The sequence below is a fragment of the Tamandua tetradactyla genome, chromosome 5 (genome assembly GCF_023851605.1).
Source record: "Tamandua tetradactyla isolate mTamTet1 chromosome 5, mTamTet1.pri, whole genome shotgun sequence".
Lineage (NCBI taxonomy): Eukaryota > Metazoa > Chordata > Mammalia > Pilosa > Myrmecophagidae > Tamandua > Tamandua tetradactyla.
In genome coordinates this window covers 37,578,653-37,595,746 of record NC_135331.1, presented here as the reverse complement: position 1 = coordinate 37,595,746, position 17,094 = coordinate 37,578,653, and the positions used below count along the sequence as shown (strand labels likewise).

Sequence of the window (17,094 nt, the reverse complement as noted above, 5' to 3'; positions counted from 1 at the left end):
AAGGTGAATGAATCTGTTCAATGTTTTCCAAATGCTTCACACCCAATATGAATATTTTTATTAATCTGACATCTGCCCACCAGTTACTTTAACCTCATTGTGTGCTTTAAAGAAAATCCTTATGTTATTGATGGGAGTGAAGGAGCATGTGGCATGTACCACACGTCGTCCCAGGCACCTCGCATGGTTATCTTAATATTTATAGTGATCCTGTATGACAGTACATCCACAATTGTTTGCTACAGGATGTGAGATTTATTATCTAGAAACTGAGGCTCAGGGAAAGGAAGTCATGTGCCCCACGCTACTGATTTGGTCTGCTGCCAAAAACCATGCTCTTTCCACTCTTATGTCATCTCGTATAGCACAAAAAGACACACTGTTAGGTAAGGCAAGGCTTTTCTCCTGATCATGAGGGTTACTCAAGAGGTGTCTGTGCCTGCTTCTGGGTGTCTGCAGAATATACGACCTCTCCAGACAGGAAGGGGATTAGGGCTCCTGCAGTGGAGCAAGGGCAGGGGTCAAACTAAATTATCATCCACAGAGTGCTCTGAGAAGCTCAGGGTGAAAGATTTATAGTCATTGTAAAGTGATTTCAAAAAAATAATCTAAGCAGTAGTGGAAATTGGGAAGCTCGAAGAACCAAACAGTTCACTTGCTATCATTGTGCCTATTAATGTATTTTATGTCTCCTCTGGGGTGTATATCCCATTGAATCACAAGCTCTTGGGAAGGTCACTAAGGGATGACTTTTAAATTGCTTTCCAGATTATGAAATTCCCCTGCATCTCACTCTAAGGGCACATGATAGATTTTAGCTAGAAGAGGAGTTAAGAGCTTCTATAGTAAGTGACAGTGACAAATGCTTTTCATTTTCTCATGGGCTTTAGCACGTCTGCACCTGCACAAAAAATATCATTGCTTTTCTGTCTGTATTCCCACAGGGCAATGGGGAGCTTGCAGCAAGCCCTTGTGTGCTTTGAAAAGAGGCTTGTGGTTGCCCATGAGCTCGGGGAGGCCTTCAATAAAGCCCAGGCCTACGGAGAGCTGGGAAGTCTGCACAGCCAATTAGGGAATTACGAACAAGCCATTTCCTGCCTTGAACGCCAGCTAAATATTGCTAGAGAGATGAAAGACCGAGCCCTGGAAAGTGATGCTGCCTGTGGCCTAGGGGGCGTTTACCAGCAAATGGGGGAGTATGACACAGCCCTCCAGTACCACCAGCTTGATCTGCAGATAGCAGAGGAAACCAAAAACCCCACATGCCAGGGCCGAGCCTATGGGAATCTGGGCCTGACCTATGAATCTCTGGGTACCTTTGAGAGGGCTGTGGTCTATCAAGAGCAGCACTTAAGCATCGCTGCACAAATGAATGACTTGGTTGCTAAGACGGTGTCGTACAGTAGTCTCGGAAGAACCCACCATGCTTTGCAGAACTATTCACAGGCAGTCATGTACTTACAGGAAGGTAAGTGAAAAAGCCTCTTGTGGTTCCTCATTCTACTTGAGATCAAGTTCAGAGTCCACTCAGAAGGAAGTATAGACAGTTTGAGTGGCCGCCTCTACTTGTGAGCATCACAGAGACTTCATTGTTAACCAACTCCAGAACCACCAGGTGTGTCATGGTATTGCTCATGTGTTTGCTGTCTAGAATCCCTTCCCTGGCTCTCTCTCAACCCAGGTGGTTTTGCTCTCTCAGCAGCTGTGTACTGCTAGTCAGCTGTGTGAATTGTTAATACCCTTCTTGCTTTTCAGGCCCTCTGCTGGTTGCACAACACATTCTCACACAAAATGGATCAAGTGGGATCTAATTATGTAAGATTTAAGGGCCTGAATTAAAGAAAAGTACCCATCTGCTTCAAGCCCTGTTGTCCCTTTAGAAAATAACTAAATCAGTATGGCAGCTGAGGTCTAATCCAGGAAGCATTAGTCTAAGGGTCACTCAAGCATTAGACCAAGCTTCTCTCACAGCATATGTTCCCCACCATGCTTGGGCTATTGACACAGCAATGTCTGGTTCCAGGCAGACCTAGAATTGTCCTCCTCTTCAGTCAGGTCCTATGCCATTACCTGAGTGCAGTCAGCCATTTGAAGCTTCCTCCCTCCCAAAGCAGAAGGCCCCATGGCCTCTGTGTTTACCCTTCCTTCTTAGGTATACCCTTCACCTCTTTACTCTGGGATGGGGCTTCTACTCTTGCAAGCACTCCCACTCTCTTGGGCACATTGGTCTCCCCACTGGAAGGAAAGAAGGGCAGATATGATGCTTCTCAGCTCACCAGTAAAAGGAAATGTCTACTGATTTCAGCCAAAACTTCTCATTTATAGTTTCCAAGTGACTTTGCATATATAGTTTATTTAATCTAGCTTAATTTTAGATAACTTTGACAGGCATATCTTTTTATTTCCATTCTGCAGCTATGTCACCTTAAGCTCAGAAAAGTACAGTGATTTGATCATTACCATTCGTTGGTCAGTGAGAGTGAGGCTCTACCAGGTCCTCTGATCCTAGAGCCATGCACAACCCTGCCAGAAGTTGTTTCTAACCTCTCAAGAACAGAGAAGAGTTGGAGCACTGTATCCTCGGTTACTCCTGAGCCCCAGGTGGAAAGGCAGGAGAGAGGGAGGCAGAAAGCAAAATGGAGAATGGGTGAGGAGGAGCTACAGGCATTGCTTTGGCCTGTAGGCCAAAATGTCACCGAGAATATGGAAGCCACTTCCCAGACCTCATTTGGCTCCTGCCTTATTGAGGCTGTGTTCATGGCTTCAATGCATTAAATACGAGTGTTGGCATTTGTGTTTTCCTGAAACTTAACAGTGGTAAGATTCAAATATGCTGGGATGATTTTCAGTTGAATTTGTGAAAACTATTAAATTCAGGCCCAGCATGACAGCCTTTCAGCTGTGTTGGTTTGTAGTTCCTGAAATATTGTTTTCATGAAGCAGCTACTTTGCCTGGGAAATCATAATATAATTCTGTGTCTATGGAAAACGCACAAGTTTTTTTCGTTTGTTTTTTTTCTTGCAGAAATCTGAAATCTTATTTCTACTGTCCCTAAGGTATCTGCTGTGTGAATGTACTCCACCAGAGAGCATACAGCAGATGCCTTCCCTCATAGGCCAAACCAGATTCCTCTTCTTGTGAGCGTTGAGCTGGAGCTGGTACAAGTGAACACCTGAAAGACCCCTTCTGGGTGCTATGAGTTGGGTCTGCAGCCACTTGCGAGAAGGGCACAATTCAGTCAGGAACTACCCCATGTGCTCTCTTCTCTGGCTTTCCCACAGGGCTATATATCAGCATCACACAACTGAATCTCACAGGTGGAGCATGGTCTGAGTCTTTTGAACAAGCTTTGCAAGTGATTTGGATGGACACCCCTGGTTAAAACCATTAGTCTTTTTTTTTTTTTTTTAGCTTTTTCTCTTTTGTCAAATGAAGAAAGAGACCCTGGAGCAGTTTGGTGACTTAGCTGAAATGATATAACTGGTTCCTGGCAAACCAGGCTCCAGGAGAGCTGGATGGGTGAATCAGTTTCCTAAAAGGCAGAAGCAGATAGAAGCTGGAACAGAATAGATGCCATGTGTGGCCTGTGTGATTTTTACTCTTCATTGTTGAAACCCTTGCCAGGGAGTATCCTGAGTGCTGGGGATACAGCAAGGAAATGGAAAGTCCCTCTCACAGAATGTATTTTCTAAGAGGGACTTACTTCAAGGAGTTTTACTTCTGACTCGCACACTGAGACCCAGCAAGGACATCTATTTTTTTCTTTTTTTTCATCATATAGTTGTATATTCATCATCATGATCATTTCTTAGAACATTTGCATCAATCCAGAAAAAGAAATAAAAAGAAAACAGAAAAAAAATTCATACATACCATACCCCTTACCCCTCCTATTCATTGATCACTAGTATTTCATTCTACTAAATTTGTTTTGACATTTGCTCCCCCTATTATTTATTTATTTAATCCATATGTTTTACTCATCTGTCCATAAGATAGATAAAAAAAGCATCCATAAGACACAAGATTTTCACAATCACACAGTCAAATTGTGAAAGCTATATCATTATACAATTATCTTCAAGAAACATGGCTACTGGAACACAGCTCTACATTTTCAGGCATTTCCCTCCAGCCTCTCTGTTATGCCTTAACTAAAAAGGTGATATCTATTTAATGTGTAAGAATAACCTCCAGGATAATCTCTCAACTCTGTTTGGAATCTCTCAGCCACTGACACTTAGTCTCATTTTTCTCTTCCTCCTTTCAGTTAAGAAGGTTTTCTCATTCTCTTGGTTCTGAGTTCCAGCTCATTCTAGGATTTCAGTCCCATGTTGCCAGGACAATCCACATCCCTGGGAGTCATGTCCCACATAGAGGTGGGGTGGGGGGGCAGTGAGTTTGCTTGTAGTGTTGGCTGAGAGAGAGGAGCCACATCTGAGCAACAAAAGAGGCTCTCTTGAGGGGTGAATTTTAGGCCTAATTTTAGGTTGGCTTAGCCTATTCTTTGCGTGGTTAAGTTTCATATGAACAAACCCCAAGATTGGGGGCTCAGCCTATTGCTTTGGTTGTCCCCACTGCTTGTGAGAATATCAAAAATTCTCCACTTGGAGAAGATGAATTTTTCTCCTTTCTCACCATTCCCCCAAGGGGACTTTGCAAATACTCTCATTCACTGTTCAAATCCTTCTGGGATTTATCAAGGCATCACTCTGGACAAACCTACAAAATCTCATGCCCTACTCAAGGTTCCATGTACTTATGATGTTCAATTAAACTGTCCACATAAGTTATAATAGGAAATGCACTAGAGGGATATCTATGTTGAAGAATTAATGTGGTTAGCTTATTGAGGGTTAAAGCATCCAGTATCCTCCTGGTTTTCACCTAAGAACCAGCTTTTATTTGTGTTCCTTTTCAGGGAGGTATTTTAAAATGTGAAAAGTTTCCAAGTATTATTTTTACCCATTGAAATGATCTAAAATTAAAATACTGTTTCTATCTTCTGCATCATGTATATTTTAAAGCTCATGATATTTAATGAGCTTGAACCTAAATGTCACTTTTATTAGCCTCTCAACTGACTCAGTTCCTTTTCAGAGGTCTAAAATTGCACAGGCCCAGCATGCTGAGAGGCAGGGTCCCATCCACAAGGAATTAGATTAGAAGTCCTTCCTTTATGCATTCAGTTGTAGCTTGGGAGCACACATGCTGTCTTTCTGTACATTATAACTCCTATAGACAGAGAGGAAGATAATGAGGGGGAAAGTGATGCTGAGACTGCTAAGTGACCAAAGACAGTAAATTGATGCCTTCAGATTTGGCTTTCACAAAACCCTAGCAGTTGCTGATGTCCTGAAATGGAGAGCTTGCTGTGGGTAAGTGACCCAAACTGCAGGTGCCTATCTGAAGGGCATTGGAATGAGGACAGTTTCATTCAAAGCTTTCCGCTCATTGAAGGCTTCCGACTGCACTCATTTTGAAACCCTGCTGAGGCCACATCAAAGTCTCAGACCTAAAGCAAAAGTACGTTGGACACAAAATGTGTCAGTAGCATTAGTAAGAGAAGGCAGTGTCAAACCACGTGGGTATTCTGCTTCCAGGGGTCAGCAACAATACAACTGGATACTGTGCATGCGTAATCGGAGAATATATCATCTTAGCTTCTGCACTTGACTATGAAACTGTCAGGAAAAGATTCTGCCAGCCAAAGAATCAGGTTAGATCAATTTATAAGTCAGGAGTTTTCATTTGCAAAGCTAAAGATTTCACATCTGGGAGATGTTCATGTTAGGTTCCATTTGTTTCGTTGTTTCTGCCTGCCCTACAAAACTGTCTCCTGCTGATAGCCATCATTTGCGTTTGTGCTGGGGCATCTTGGAATGTCCTGGAAAGGTCACTCCTAAAACAGCACTCAAAGAGAATGCTTACTTTACCTTGGCTGATTCAGCTCGTCTTGCATTTTGTCTAGCTTTATTGTTAGCATTCTTTATGTACACCTGAAGCAGAATTACCCTTTTGGACTCATTGGCAGGGTGGAGTTGTGTGTCTTCTGTGTTTCCTTAAAATTTCTCCATCTGGTTTCAGGTTTAAGGTTAGCTGAGCAACTGGGCCGAAGAGAAGATGAAGCCAAAATCCGCCATGGTCTTGGCCTCTCCCTGTGGGCTAGTGGAAACCTGGAAGAGGCCCAACACCAGGTGAGCAGAACCCCTGACCCAAATGGGTTTTGTTTCCAGAAGCAAAGAAGATGGGATTACTATCCTAGTAGTGATAGCATTTTCTAGGGATGCTGACTCCATCCACATTTGGGCTTACATACAGGAGCCTGGAAGTATTGTGCATTCTAAAGATTCTTGCTCACTTGTGTAATAGATTCTCAGTAATTTCTTTGGAACTCTTCTATTATGTGATATTGTTCCTCTTTAAACCTTAGTATGAAATTATATACATTTCATGACAGAAGTAACCCAAGAATTCATAATTACTGCTTTTAATGTCTTTTTAAGCTTCTAGTTAAATCAATAGATAATTTCTTTCTCTATGCCTTGCAGTAAATGAGTTCATTTTTCTGCATATGTGCAAATTATCTAAGAAAAGTCCATGATGCTGGTTCTGAAGATTATGCAGATACCTAGTTATGGGCTTCCTCTGTTAAGAAGAAAGGGTTGTGAGGCAGCTACACCTCACGTCACACACTCATCCATTTAGCCAGTTTGTGAGTACTTACTTTGGAGGAAACTGTGCTGGTAAAGTAGAAGCAGGGATAAGTACATCAAGCTCCTATCCAGAGGTGCTCATAAGAACTTAGGACATAATGTGACTGAATTTGTGCCCTAGAATGTTAGAGTAGTTTATTGTACTTTCTAAACCATCCAAGATAATGGAGAATTAATCCTCTAACTTCCTAGTTGTAGAAATAAAAACTTGTATTGATGCGGTGATTTAGGATTTTCAAAGTGTTTTCATTCATTGAATTTATTCCTCAAAATAACCTTCTAAGACAGAGTGATATCTGTCTCCTCTTTAGAGAGGAAGAAACTGAGGGTCCATGTCTTGCCAAAAGTCACACAGTAAATTAGATAAATTCCTCTCTCCTAGTCTGTCTCCTAGTCTTAGGATTCTATTTTTTTTTTTAATTTCATAAATGTGCAATTTGATGCTGTGTTTCTAGCATATAAATATCAATCAAAACAGTCTTGTGATCTGAGCCTTGGGGCAGTATCTCCACTAGGACTTCAATCAAGTATCCAGCCTGAAGGGTGTCCGTGTTAGTCCACGTTAGTGGGTGTGGGGTTGCTGTTTCTAGGGTGGCTGAGGCTCCCTGTGGCACCCTTCCAGGAGGACCTGATTGGCACCCTGCTGGGGAGGGCGCTACAACACTGAGCTGCCTGCAGATGCTCACCTCCAGCCTCTTCCAGCCGCACTTTTTCCTCCACACCTGTTCCCACTCTAATCCTTCAGCACAGTAAGGAGTGGGGGTGACAAATATGGTCTCTTGATGACCAAAGGAGAAGCTTTTTGTTTTAATCAAAATATAGCACTTGGTTAGACTAATAACTGATTTTTAAAAATTTCAATACATTGTTCAGAAGTCTCTAGCCCCTGACTTTTAGATCTCATCTATCAAAAGTTGATTACATAGACTATAATTTACAGGGAAGATTCATTTCAAGCGTTTTAAAAAAATCTTTAGGTTGTGCACCAAAATGTGAACAAAAGTTATCTACTTGCAGCTCTACAGGGCATCGGCCTTGTTTGAAACAATCCGACATGAGGCCCAGCTGAGCACGGACTACAAACTATCCCTCTTCGACCTACAGACGTCATCCTACCAGGCCTTGCAGCGGGTGCTCGTCAGCCTAGGTGAGAGGCTCTGGGGTTCTGCTTGGTGTGTGCACGCACAATTCTAAGTTTTTTTGTGATTACTATAAATAGGGTTCATTACAACAGCCATAACCACAGTCCAACCATTGAACATTTACTCATTTGTTCGACAAATATAGAGTACCTCCTATTTGCCAAGTGCTGATTTGGGGTTTCTGACCTCAAGAAGCTATTAGACTATCGAGAGATAAAAGTCAATGAGTTTTTTTTTTAATGAGTTGAGGAAGCTAAGGTGCTGTGGAAATGAAGCAGCTTAGCAGGCAGATCCAGGAGCAAGACGAGGTATTTTAGAGCCAGGGAGTCATGACTCAGCTGTTAGTGGTGAATGAGAACGTGGCAGGGGAAAAGGAAGTGAGCAGGAGGCCATCAGCTCCTCCTGACTAAGGCAGTAGCTGAGGAGACATCTGGCCTCTTCTCTATTTCTCAGCCACACACCTCTCACTTTTGCTGTCTAGTATATATATCTACTAGTAGCTCCTTCCCTCTGGTTGTGGCAGGCTGTGATAGTCTTCCACGACTTTGTGATGGTGGCTCTGCGTGTGCATGATCATACTGTTGTGGCCTGCATATTCCCATGCTTCAGTGGTTCCTTTCTAGCTCCCCTGTTCTGCTGCTCCCCATGCTCTGCCTCCTCCCAAGCCTATCCATCAGAATGTTTTCCTCGACCCAGAATCTGGGTTGTGGAGATGCTCATCGGAGCTAACAATACCTTTGATGTTAAATGTCCAGGCCTTTTCAGTAACCTGTCCCTTGCTGTTTGTATATGAATACTCAAGTTTCCCCTTGAAAAAAATGCATCTATTAAATATCTTCATGGCCTGGGATTATAATTTATTGTCTATTATGATCACAGTGTTAGGTCTGTCTAGCACTTTGGGGCCAATTTTCCAATGTGCACAGAAATAATCCCTGCTGTTCTAATTAATCACTTAATAGAGTAAAAGAAGACATTTGCATGCATGCATATAAATCCCCACTGTCTATTGAAACTGGAGCCACAGAAAGCACGGTATCCTTGAAGTAATGTAGGAGCTGAAGCATCTGGTCTCCTGCTTCTGCTCTCTTTCTCTCTTTGCGCATCTTTATCTCTCTCTTTGCACCTCTCTTTAGCACCTCTTTTATTATGCAAGCAAACTGATCTGCCCTCTGCATTGAATTCCTCCAGCGTATACTAATAATTCTCACTTTAATAGTGTATCATTTAATGTTTTCATGTTGTACATTAGCTTTTTGGGGGGCAAGGGCAGGCCCTGGGAATTGAACCCAGGTCTCTAGCAGGCGAGAATTCTGCCACTGAGCCACCATTGCACCGCCTGTACATTAGCTTTTAAACTAGAATACAGACTAGTTTCTTAAAGGCAGTGGGATTAAAGTTGGATTGAAAGGCTGAGGAAAGCTTTCCAGACAGTGAAAGGGGTAGGGTATACCCACTGAGGAACCAGCATGTGTAAAGGTGCAAACACTTCATTTGTGGGGAATGTAGACCAAAATGAGGCTGGACAACATGATGTATAGAGGGGCTGCATCAAGGAGAGACTAGAAATATGGTTGGAGGCATGTCATATAGATCTCATCTGCCATTGCCAAGGCAGAATCCAAGTTGGATGTGGAAGTGAGAGAACAACCAGAGGAGCAGGGCAGAGCATCAGGACCTGGGAGTGATGAGAATGGGCTATGAAGTGTCAGAAGTCAGGAGGTCAGAGAACAGCCCAGGATGTGGAGCAGAGAACAGCCAGGGCTTAGGATGAATGCTCTGAACAAAGTCAGGTCTCTCATGGTGCTGGTCACAAGACAAGGGTAAGATGATGTGATGTGGAATCAGTCACGCTGAGTCTAAAACGTGGGGGTTTCTAAGAGTGGATGCTGCACCATCACCTGAGATAGGGAGTTGAATTTAAAACAGTGTGACCCTGTCATGTTCCAGAGTGCAGGGGTATGAGGTTCTTTCCAGGAACTCTGGACCTTCTGGCCCTCTCTGAGTATGTATATCACTGTGAACTGCTTGACCGCTCCCTATGTCCCCTAGGCCATCATGATGAAGCCCTGGCCGTGGCAGAAAGAGGACGAACAAGGGCATTTGCAGACCTTCTGGTGGAACGACAGACAGGACAACAGGACTCTGACCCCTACTCCCCAGTCACCGTTGATCAGATCCTAGAAGTGGTTAATGGCCAGCGGGGACTAGTGCTTTACTACTCCCTGGCAGCAGGCTACCTGTATAGCTGGCTGCTGGCTCCTGGGGCAGGTAAGATCTCTTTCTGTGGGAGCAGGGCCATCACAACAATGGATCTGTGAATCTAATTAATAGAGGTGGGAGAGGTGCATCATCGTAGCTCAGACGATGGAGCTGATGTCGGGTTTCAGCAGATCTTCGGCCAGGGTGGATATTCCATAGTGGGGTAGTCAATTAACAAGAGGACCCAGCTTTCTTATTCCCTAAAGAAATCTCTGCTTCTCACCAGTAATGTGGACACATTTTGTCAAGGAAGTCTAAGAACAGGAGGATTAATTTCACTAGCAGCCCTATTTGTAAGCAGCTGTTGTTCATTAGCTGATAAAGTGATGATTGCAAGTCCTACTGAATTCTTTCTGGATAGATTTAATCATTGTTACCCTTTGTCATGGTAAAGCCAAAGAGACTAGAATGGTAACATCAACTATACCACGATATTTAAATGAAGTCTCGTGCTTGGAATTTCTGAGTTTAACAGGACCCATTTTTAACCAGTTCTCTTGTAAATCTGTTCAGAAGTAGCAATCCCCTTTGATTAAATCGACCTTAAATGTTCAGGCTGTAGCAGTTTCACTAAATACAGAACCACTAATTAGCTGTTACGGCCATATTTTTTGCATAATAAAATGCTGATGGCTTTACCATGTTGGAGACACATCAGATCCAATTAGAGTTTATTGACTGGGGAAGTGGATCTTGTAATTGGGAATCTTGAAGAATGGGATTCTTGATATCTGGAAGCCAATTTCAAGAAGTTCAACTGCCAGAGAGATTTGACAAGATTTTCTTGATTATATTTCTGTCCCTTTGATTAAAAAAAAAAAAAAAAAAAAGATGGCTGGAAGACAACTCCCAGATGCTTCTTAGGATCTGAGCACTCTAGCCTATACATTCTGTGAGATGGCATTTTTTTATCATCTTTTTCCACTTAATTTCATGTTATTTATAGGCTTTCTCACAAAGAACATTCTTACCTCCGACCTTTTTCCCATGCCAGAGGTTTTAAGTTGTGATTTTCATGGTGACTTGGCTAACGTCTGCCAGTGAAATCCCTGAGTATCACAGCTCCCAGATGTGGCACTACCACTATGTTTGGGGGTCATGATTTGACAGGTGGTATATCCAAGTCCCTGTAATAATGAGCTATGTATAATGAGGCCTCTATTGTTTCTCTTTCCTGTCCTCTTTGCTCCTAATGAGGCTCTAAAGCTTTGGGGAGGGGGAAGGGCTCTGATCCAATCAGAAAGGACCAGCATTTTCTAGGGCTGACACACTTCATTACCATTTGAGAATATGTCCTGTGTTTATTATCGGAAAGCTAGTGTGGATTGCCTCAGTTTCATCCCGCCATCATTTTCACTCTTTAAATCTATTAATAACCTTTGACTAGTTTCATTTTATAATTGTTTAAAATGTTTTTCTCTGGCCTCAAAACTGTATCTGTATTTTTATTTGCTTTTGTGAAATGTAAGGTCTTTGAGTAACACAGTTTTCACTTGAATAATTATATTGTTGTTCAGGATTTCAGTTTCTGCAGAGAATATATCTTGGCATATTCCTGATGGGAGATATTTCCTAGTCTCTTCTGAGAAGCATCTGTTTTGAAATATATATGAAGTAGGCATAATTCCAGGAGCTTTTGAATATATCATCAAAAGCAAAAACTGTATCTTGAACTTCCTGCTTTCAAGCACCAAACCTGATGGTTAAAGCTGTAAATAGGGTACTGACCAAAATTCTGAAAGCCCTCCTGAGATCATGTATTTTAGATTTCATCATTTGCTGTGGGAGAATGGCATGCTTGTCAAAGAAGTCATACAGCGCTGGCATTTCTATCCCCTGCCCTCCTACTTCTCTCCTCTACAATCACGTGTAATACTGGCTGTACCTGTCTTGGCTCAGGGATTCTGAAGTTTCACGAGCACTACCTGGGTGATAACATGGTGGAAAACTCCAGTGACTTCCAAGCTGGCAGCAGTGCAGCCCTCCCAACAGCAACCAGTTCAGCCCTAGAACAGCACATCGCCAGTGTCCGGGAGGCCCTGGGCGTGGAGTCTTACTACTCAAGGTAGGTAGTAAAGTGTCCTCAAACCCATCTCCAGGTACAATCTCAAAGTTCTTTTTTGTAACCATCTTATATGGCCTTTTGAAAGAAATATTTTGGAATTCACATTTTTGTGCCCATTCTAGTCACAGTTCCTGCAGCAGAAACAGGTGTATGTCCCTAGAGTGCAAACCCCTTAGTGCTCTGCCTTTATTCTTTTTGTTAATTTCCCTTCAGACAGCGAAGGGACTCATCAGAGATGCCCATTCTCTAAAGCGTGGTTATAGGCTGTTTAAGCATAAACAAGAATTTGAGTTTAACAAACTAACTAATTAAGGTTGAGTTTGGGGGGGTTATAAATAGATTCATAGTGAATTTGTTTGTACTATAGCTGAACACATGTTTGAGAGGCTAATTTAGCACCAGTGACAAGATATTGCATAGATCTATGTGTTGAGGGGCTAAGATGAAGGAAGTTGAATTCCCAAATATCAAGAAGAAAGAAACTGCTTTTTGCAAAAGGTATAAGCTAATGGGAAGTCTATATTTCATCATAATGATGAACTATTTTACATATAGAAGATAATTTCCACAGATATCCTACTTCTGGGAAAAATTGAAAACCGAGTGTACCTTAGAGCTGGGTGGTAGCTCAACTTCTCTGGCACCTAGGTTTGTCAGAGAACCTACTCCATTATTAGCTTGAAGCTCCCTATGATGCCAGTTCCCAAGAATATCTGCTGGTCTCTTGAATGAAATAATTTTTCACCATGAAAATCCTGAGGTATCGCTAAGATTTCTCAAAAGATACTTGGCCCAGACTCCTGAGTGTGTGGTCATCATTGCCAGCAACTATACTGGTCTTTGTAGTTGTTTTAAAACCAGGGAGGGATTCTTAGGTGAAAAATAATCACTGGATCATGTGATGTCAAGATTGGAGGGAGCTCCAGTGTTCAATCTAATCCAAGCCCTTTATTGAACAGAATCCAGCATGAAAAGCAACTTGCTGACAGCCAACTTATGGCACAGCCAGGATCAAAAGAATCCAGATCTCACCCAGACGCCCAGGCCAATGCTTGTTCTGCTTTTAATTATCAAAATTAATATCACATTTTGAGAAAATAGCCAAAGCATGTAAGAATGTCATCTCTAGCTTCTGTTTTTATGAAGTATGAACAGGCTTTCGCCACATGCCCACATTCTTCTCTTATTTCTCCTATAACTGCTGTGTGTAGTATGTGTCAAACCCAGGGGGTTGACAGTGTGGTCTCCCCCAAGAACTTGGAAGTAAGGGTGCTTGTGAAATTTAAATTATAAATGACCATAAAATAAATTAGGACAGGAGTAGGCAAAGCTGCCTCAAGAATCAGAAAGGCACTTAGGCCAGTGTGATTCGACTATAACCTGATCAAAGGTGTGGTATATCCAAAGGGAAAAAATCCTGGCCGAAGGACTTGAAGTCCCTTTGTCAAGGCTGTTCCTGTGGTGGGTATGCAGTCGTCACGCTCTTTTCTCATTCCCACCTTCCCTTCCTTCCAGTGTCTACTCAATGCCCAAGGTCTACAATGTACAAGTATCTACTCAACATCCAAGGCACTGTGCTAGAGATTGGAGATCGTTACGAACAGGGCAGTAAACTCCCTGCTTTCAATACTTAATTGAAAATTCAGGATGTAGTGAGAATTTATAAGTGGAAGGGTCAGGAGTGGGGTGCAGAGGCCTGTCCTAGGTATTAGAAAGGATTCTTTGAGGAGGGAGCATTTGAGTTGAGCTCTGAAAATGATGAGAAATGAGTAGATGGACACCCTAGGCAATATGCGCCCAGACCTTGAGTCACCTTGGTGGGAACTCTTAAATTGTCTCCCTACCTTCCCTTGTTAAAGTCCCAGACTTCCTGGTCAGCCTTTCAAATTGACTGTCATTTGATTTCTTGTGCAAGTTGACTTATAGGTAGAGAATGAACATAATAAGCTGGCAGCATGGTTTGTGCAACTCTCTGTGAGTTTGGTTAGTAAACATTAGTTCCCAAGAGGCAAAGTTTTGGGGCATGTTAATAACATCAAATTTTCAAACTTGTAAGGCACAATTTGGAGCCTGCAAAGGGATAAACTCATGAAGTTACCTAAGTGCGTGGCACCTGCCATTTGACACTTCTGCACATGCAAAGGGGTTTCTGCATGCCTTACAGCATTGCAGCGCCCCCCCCCCCCCCCGGGCCTCTCAGATCAAGCCATCCATTAACTGGGCTCAGCTCCATGTGAAAATCTAGATTTTTTTTTTTTTGTATGCTGTATGGCAGGGTCACATATTATTCTTTTTCCATGTGAGTGTTCCATTATTGCACCACCTTTTATTGAATTTTTGTTTGTTTTGTTTTTGTTTGTTTCCTTGTTTGTTTGGGAAGCGCATGGGCCAGGTATTGAACCCGGGTCTCCCGCATTTGATCCCAGTTTTTATATGTCTAAATTAAAATTCACCATAAAAATATACCTTTGACACGCTTTTCCTAGCCCCCTCTTCCTTGGGTACAGTGGTTTAACTCCAAATAGTGCTTTAACTGTGTCTGAGCATTTCTTTTATATGCTACTGGAGGTTGAGTAATTCTACTACCAAGTACCTTTTAAATTGAAAAACAACTTTCGAGTTATAGTTCAGCCGTTCATCAAAGGCAAGGAGAGAGGAAGAATTATAACTTGCTGTGTTCCCCAACTTAATCTTTTCCCCTCTGCCCTATACAGAAAGCAAACAAATTAGAACAAGTCCTTCGGGACCTCTAGGGTGTTGTGTGGCTCGATGCTCAGCATCACATTCTTGGGTTGCCCTCAGTGACTCTGATCTCCAGCATGGTCTGCCAGGAATAAGGTCTTTCCTGTTTTTTTGGGCTAGTCTTATTAGAAATCTATTCGCGTGTGTGTGTGTGTGTGTGTGTGTGTGTGTGTGTGTGTGTGTGTGAACTTAATCTCAGTTTCTTAATTATAGTATTAAAATTGGACACTTTACTGACTTAGTTTGAATTTATTGGTATAGAGATTTTTGTGAGACTCTGGTTTCTGCCCCACAGTTTCATTACAATAGTAAGGAGTGATTTTTCACCTCTAAAATTAGTAATTAGTTTTTGCAATGGGATGAACTAATGCAATGGGATGAACAATTTCATACACTAGGGATATAAATTGGTAAACCAATTTCTGCAACTAATTTGCCAATTAAAAAAAATCTTTTAAATTGTTCATATCTTTTAACCCCAAAATTTTCATTTTAGAAATGTAGCAAAGATTTATGCATAGAGATATTTATCATAAGTCTACTTGTTATATGGAAAAATGGAAAGCAAACTAAATGTCCAGCAATAATTCAATGGCAAACAAATTATTTTGTATCTACCCAAGATACTAAGTTGCAATTAATATGAGGTACACAGAGAATATTTAATCACATAACTAAATGTGATAAAATATTAAATGTAAAAAGTAGGATATAGAATTATTGTACATAGCATAATTTTGATTTTGTAATATATGCAACGTATGTATGACAAGTAAGAAAAAAATTTTGGAAATAAATAGCCACGATAATAATGGTAATTATAGCTAGATGATGAAAATATGGTTGCTTGTTATTTTATTTTTTATACTTTTGTTTATTTTCAATTTTTCTCAGTGTGTGTGTGTATGTATATATATATATATATATATATATTTTAAATCAGACAACAGCTCTGTCATTCAAAAGGAAAACAAAATCCAAATCTCCTGACATCATGATCTCTCTATAGGAAGGCATCCTGAGTTTATTTTCCATTTTTGTCTCTTGGTGAATGCTGTTCCAGCTGCTGCTCCTTCCTCTCCACTGTCTAATCATCCCCTGTAAATTTCTTCCTCCCTGCTCTAGCTCAGGACATATATGTGCTGCTAGCCACTAAACATTTCTGCCTGGATATTTTCTAGGCATCTCTAGTCTAAAATATCTAAAGCCCACCTCTTGAGTTTCTCCATTTCCACCGAAATCTTCATCCTGGTATATGGCACCATTATATAACCAGTTCCTTAAGCCAAAAGCTGAAGCATCACCCTTCCTCTCTCTTCCTCATTCCAATCCATTAATAAATCTTGCAGATTCTCCTTATAAAATACAGTTTGAATCCATCCGCATCCTTCTCCACTGTTACAGCCGTGTTCTCTGTCCTGAACCAATGTTACAGGCCTTGGTTCTCTATCCTGAACCAATGCTACCATCTCCTCTCTGGCCTCACTGCTCCCTCTCCTCTCATTGCCTTCCAATACTCTTCATCCAGAGTAGTGCTTCAAAGATATGTTTCTGGCTTTATCTCCTTGCTCTCCCATCTTAAATCCCTTTAAAGGTTTCCATGGTCTTTAGATTCCAGCTCACATTCCTTACACTGGCCCCAACACCCCGTGCACTCTGGCGTCTGACCGCCCCTTCAGCGGCACCTCCGGTGGTTCTTCACCTTCGCATCTACCCACGCCTGGCCTTCGTTCACCTCCTAGGAATTTTTGTAACATTCCTTCTCCCTGTAAAGTTCTGCCAGCCGCTTTTGGTATAGTGGGTTCCTTCTCATCTTTCAGATTTCTGCTTAAATGGTACCTCCTCAGAAAGGTCTTGCAGAAGCTCATTGTCAGTTCATTCACCCAATATTTGAGTGAACAGCTGACTCATTCTGCTTCTCTTTAACATTTGACAGACTGATTAGTACGTGTCTTGGGGAAGGCCTATTGGGATTTATTCTGTTTGGGGTTTGTTAGGCTTCTTTGACTTGTATATGTATGTCCTTTATAAGGTTGGGAAGTTTTCCCCCATTTTATCCTCTTCCTAGCCCTTTACTCCTCTCTTCTCCTGCTGGGACACCAATGATTCTAATATTTGTGCGCTTTGTTTTGTCTGTCGTTTCCCTGAGATCCAATTCAAATTTTT

General features: G+C 41.8%; 1 protein-coding gene across 3 annotated transcripts in view; it reads left to right on the top strand.

The window, feature by feature from the left end:
* TTC28 (tetratricopeptide repeat domain 28) overlaps positions 1-17,094 on the top strand; it is an 896,291-nt gene that overhangs the window by 732,925 nt on the left and 146,272 nt on the right. For all 3 annotated transcript variants that reach the window (XM_077160720.1, XM_077160719.1, XM_077160721.1), the window contains 5 exons: positions 945-1,468; positions 6,089-6,198; positions 7,735-7,864; positions 9,912-10,130; positions 12,021-12,186. In XM_077160720.1, coding sequence (XP_077016835.1) covers positions 945-1,468; positions 6,089-6,198; positions 7,735-7,864; positions 9,912-10,130; positions 12,021-12,186 — 1,149 coding nt within the window. The remainder of the gene's footprint in view (positions 1-944; positions 1,469-6,088; positions 6,199-7,734; positions 7,865-9,911; positions 10,131-12,020; positions 12,187-17,094) is intronic.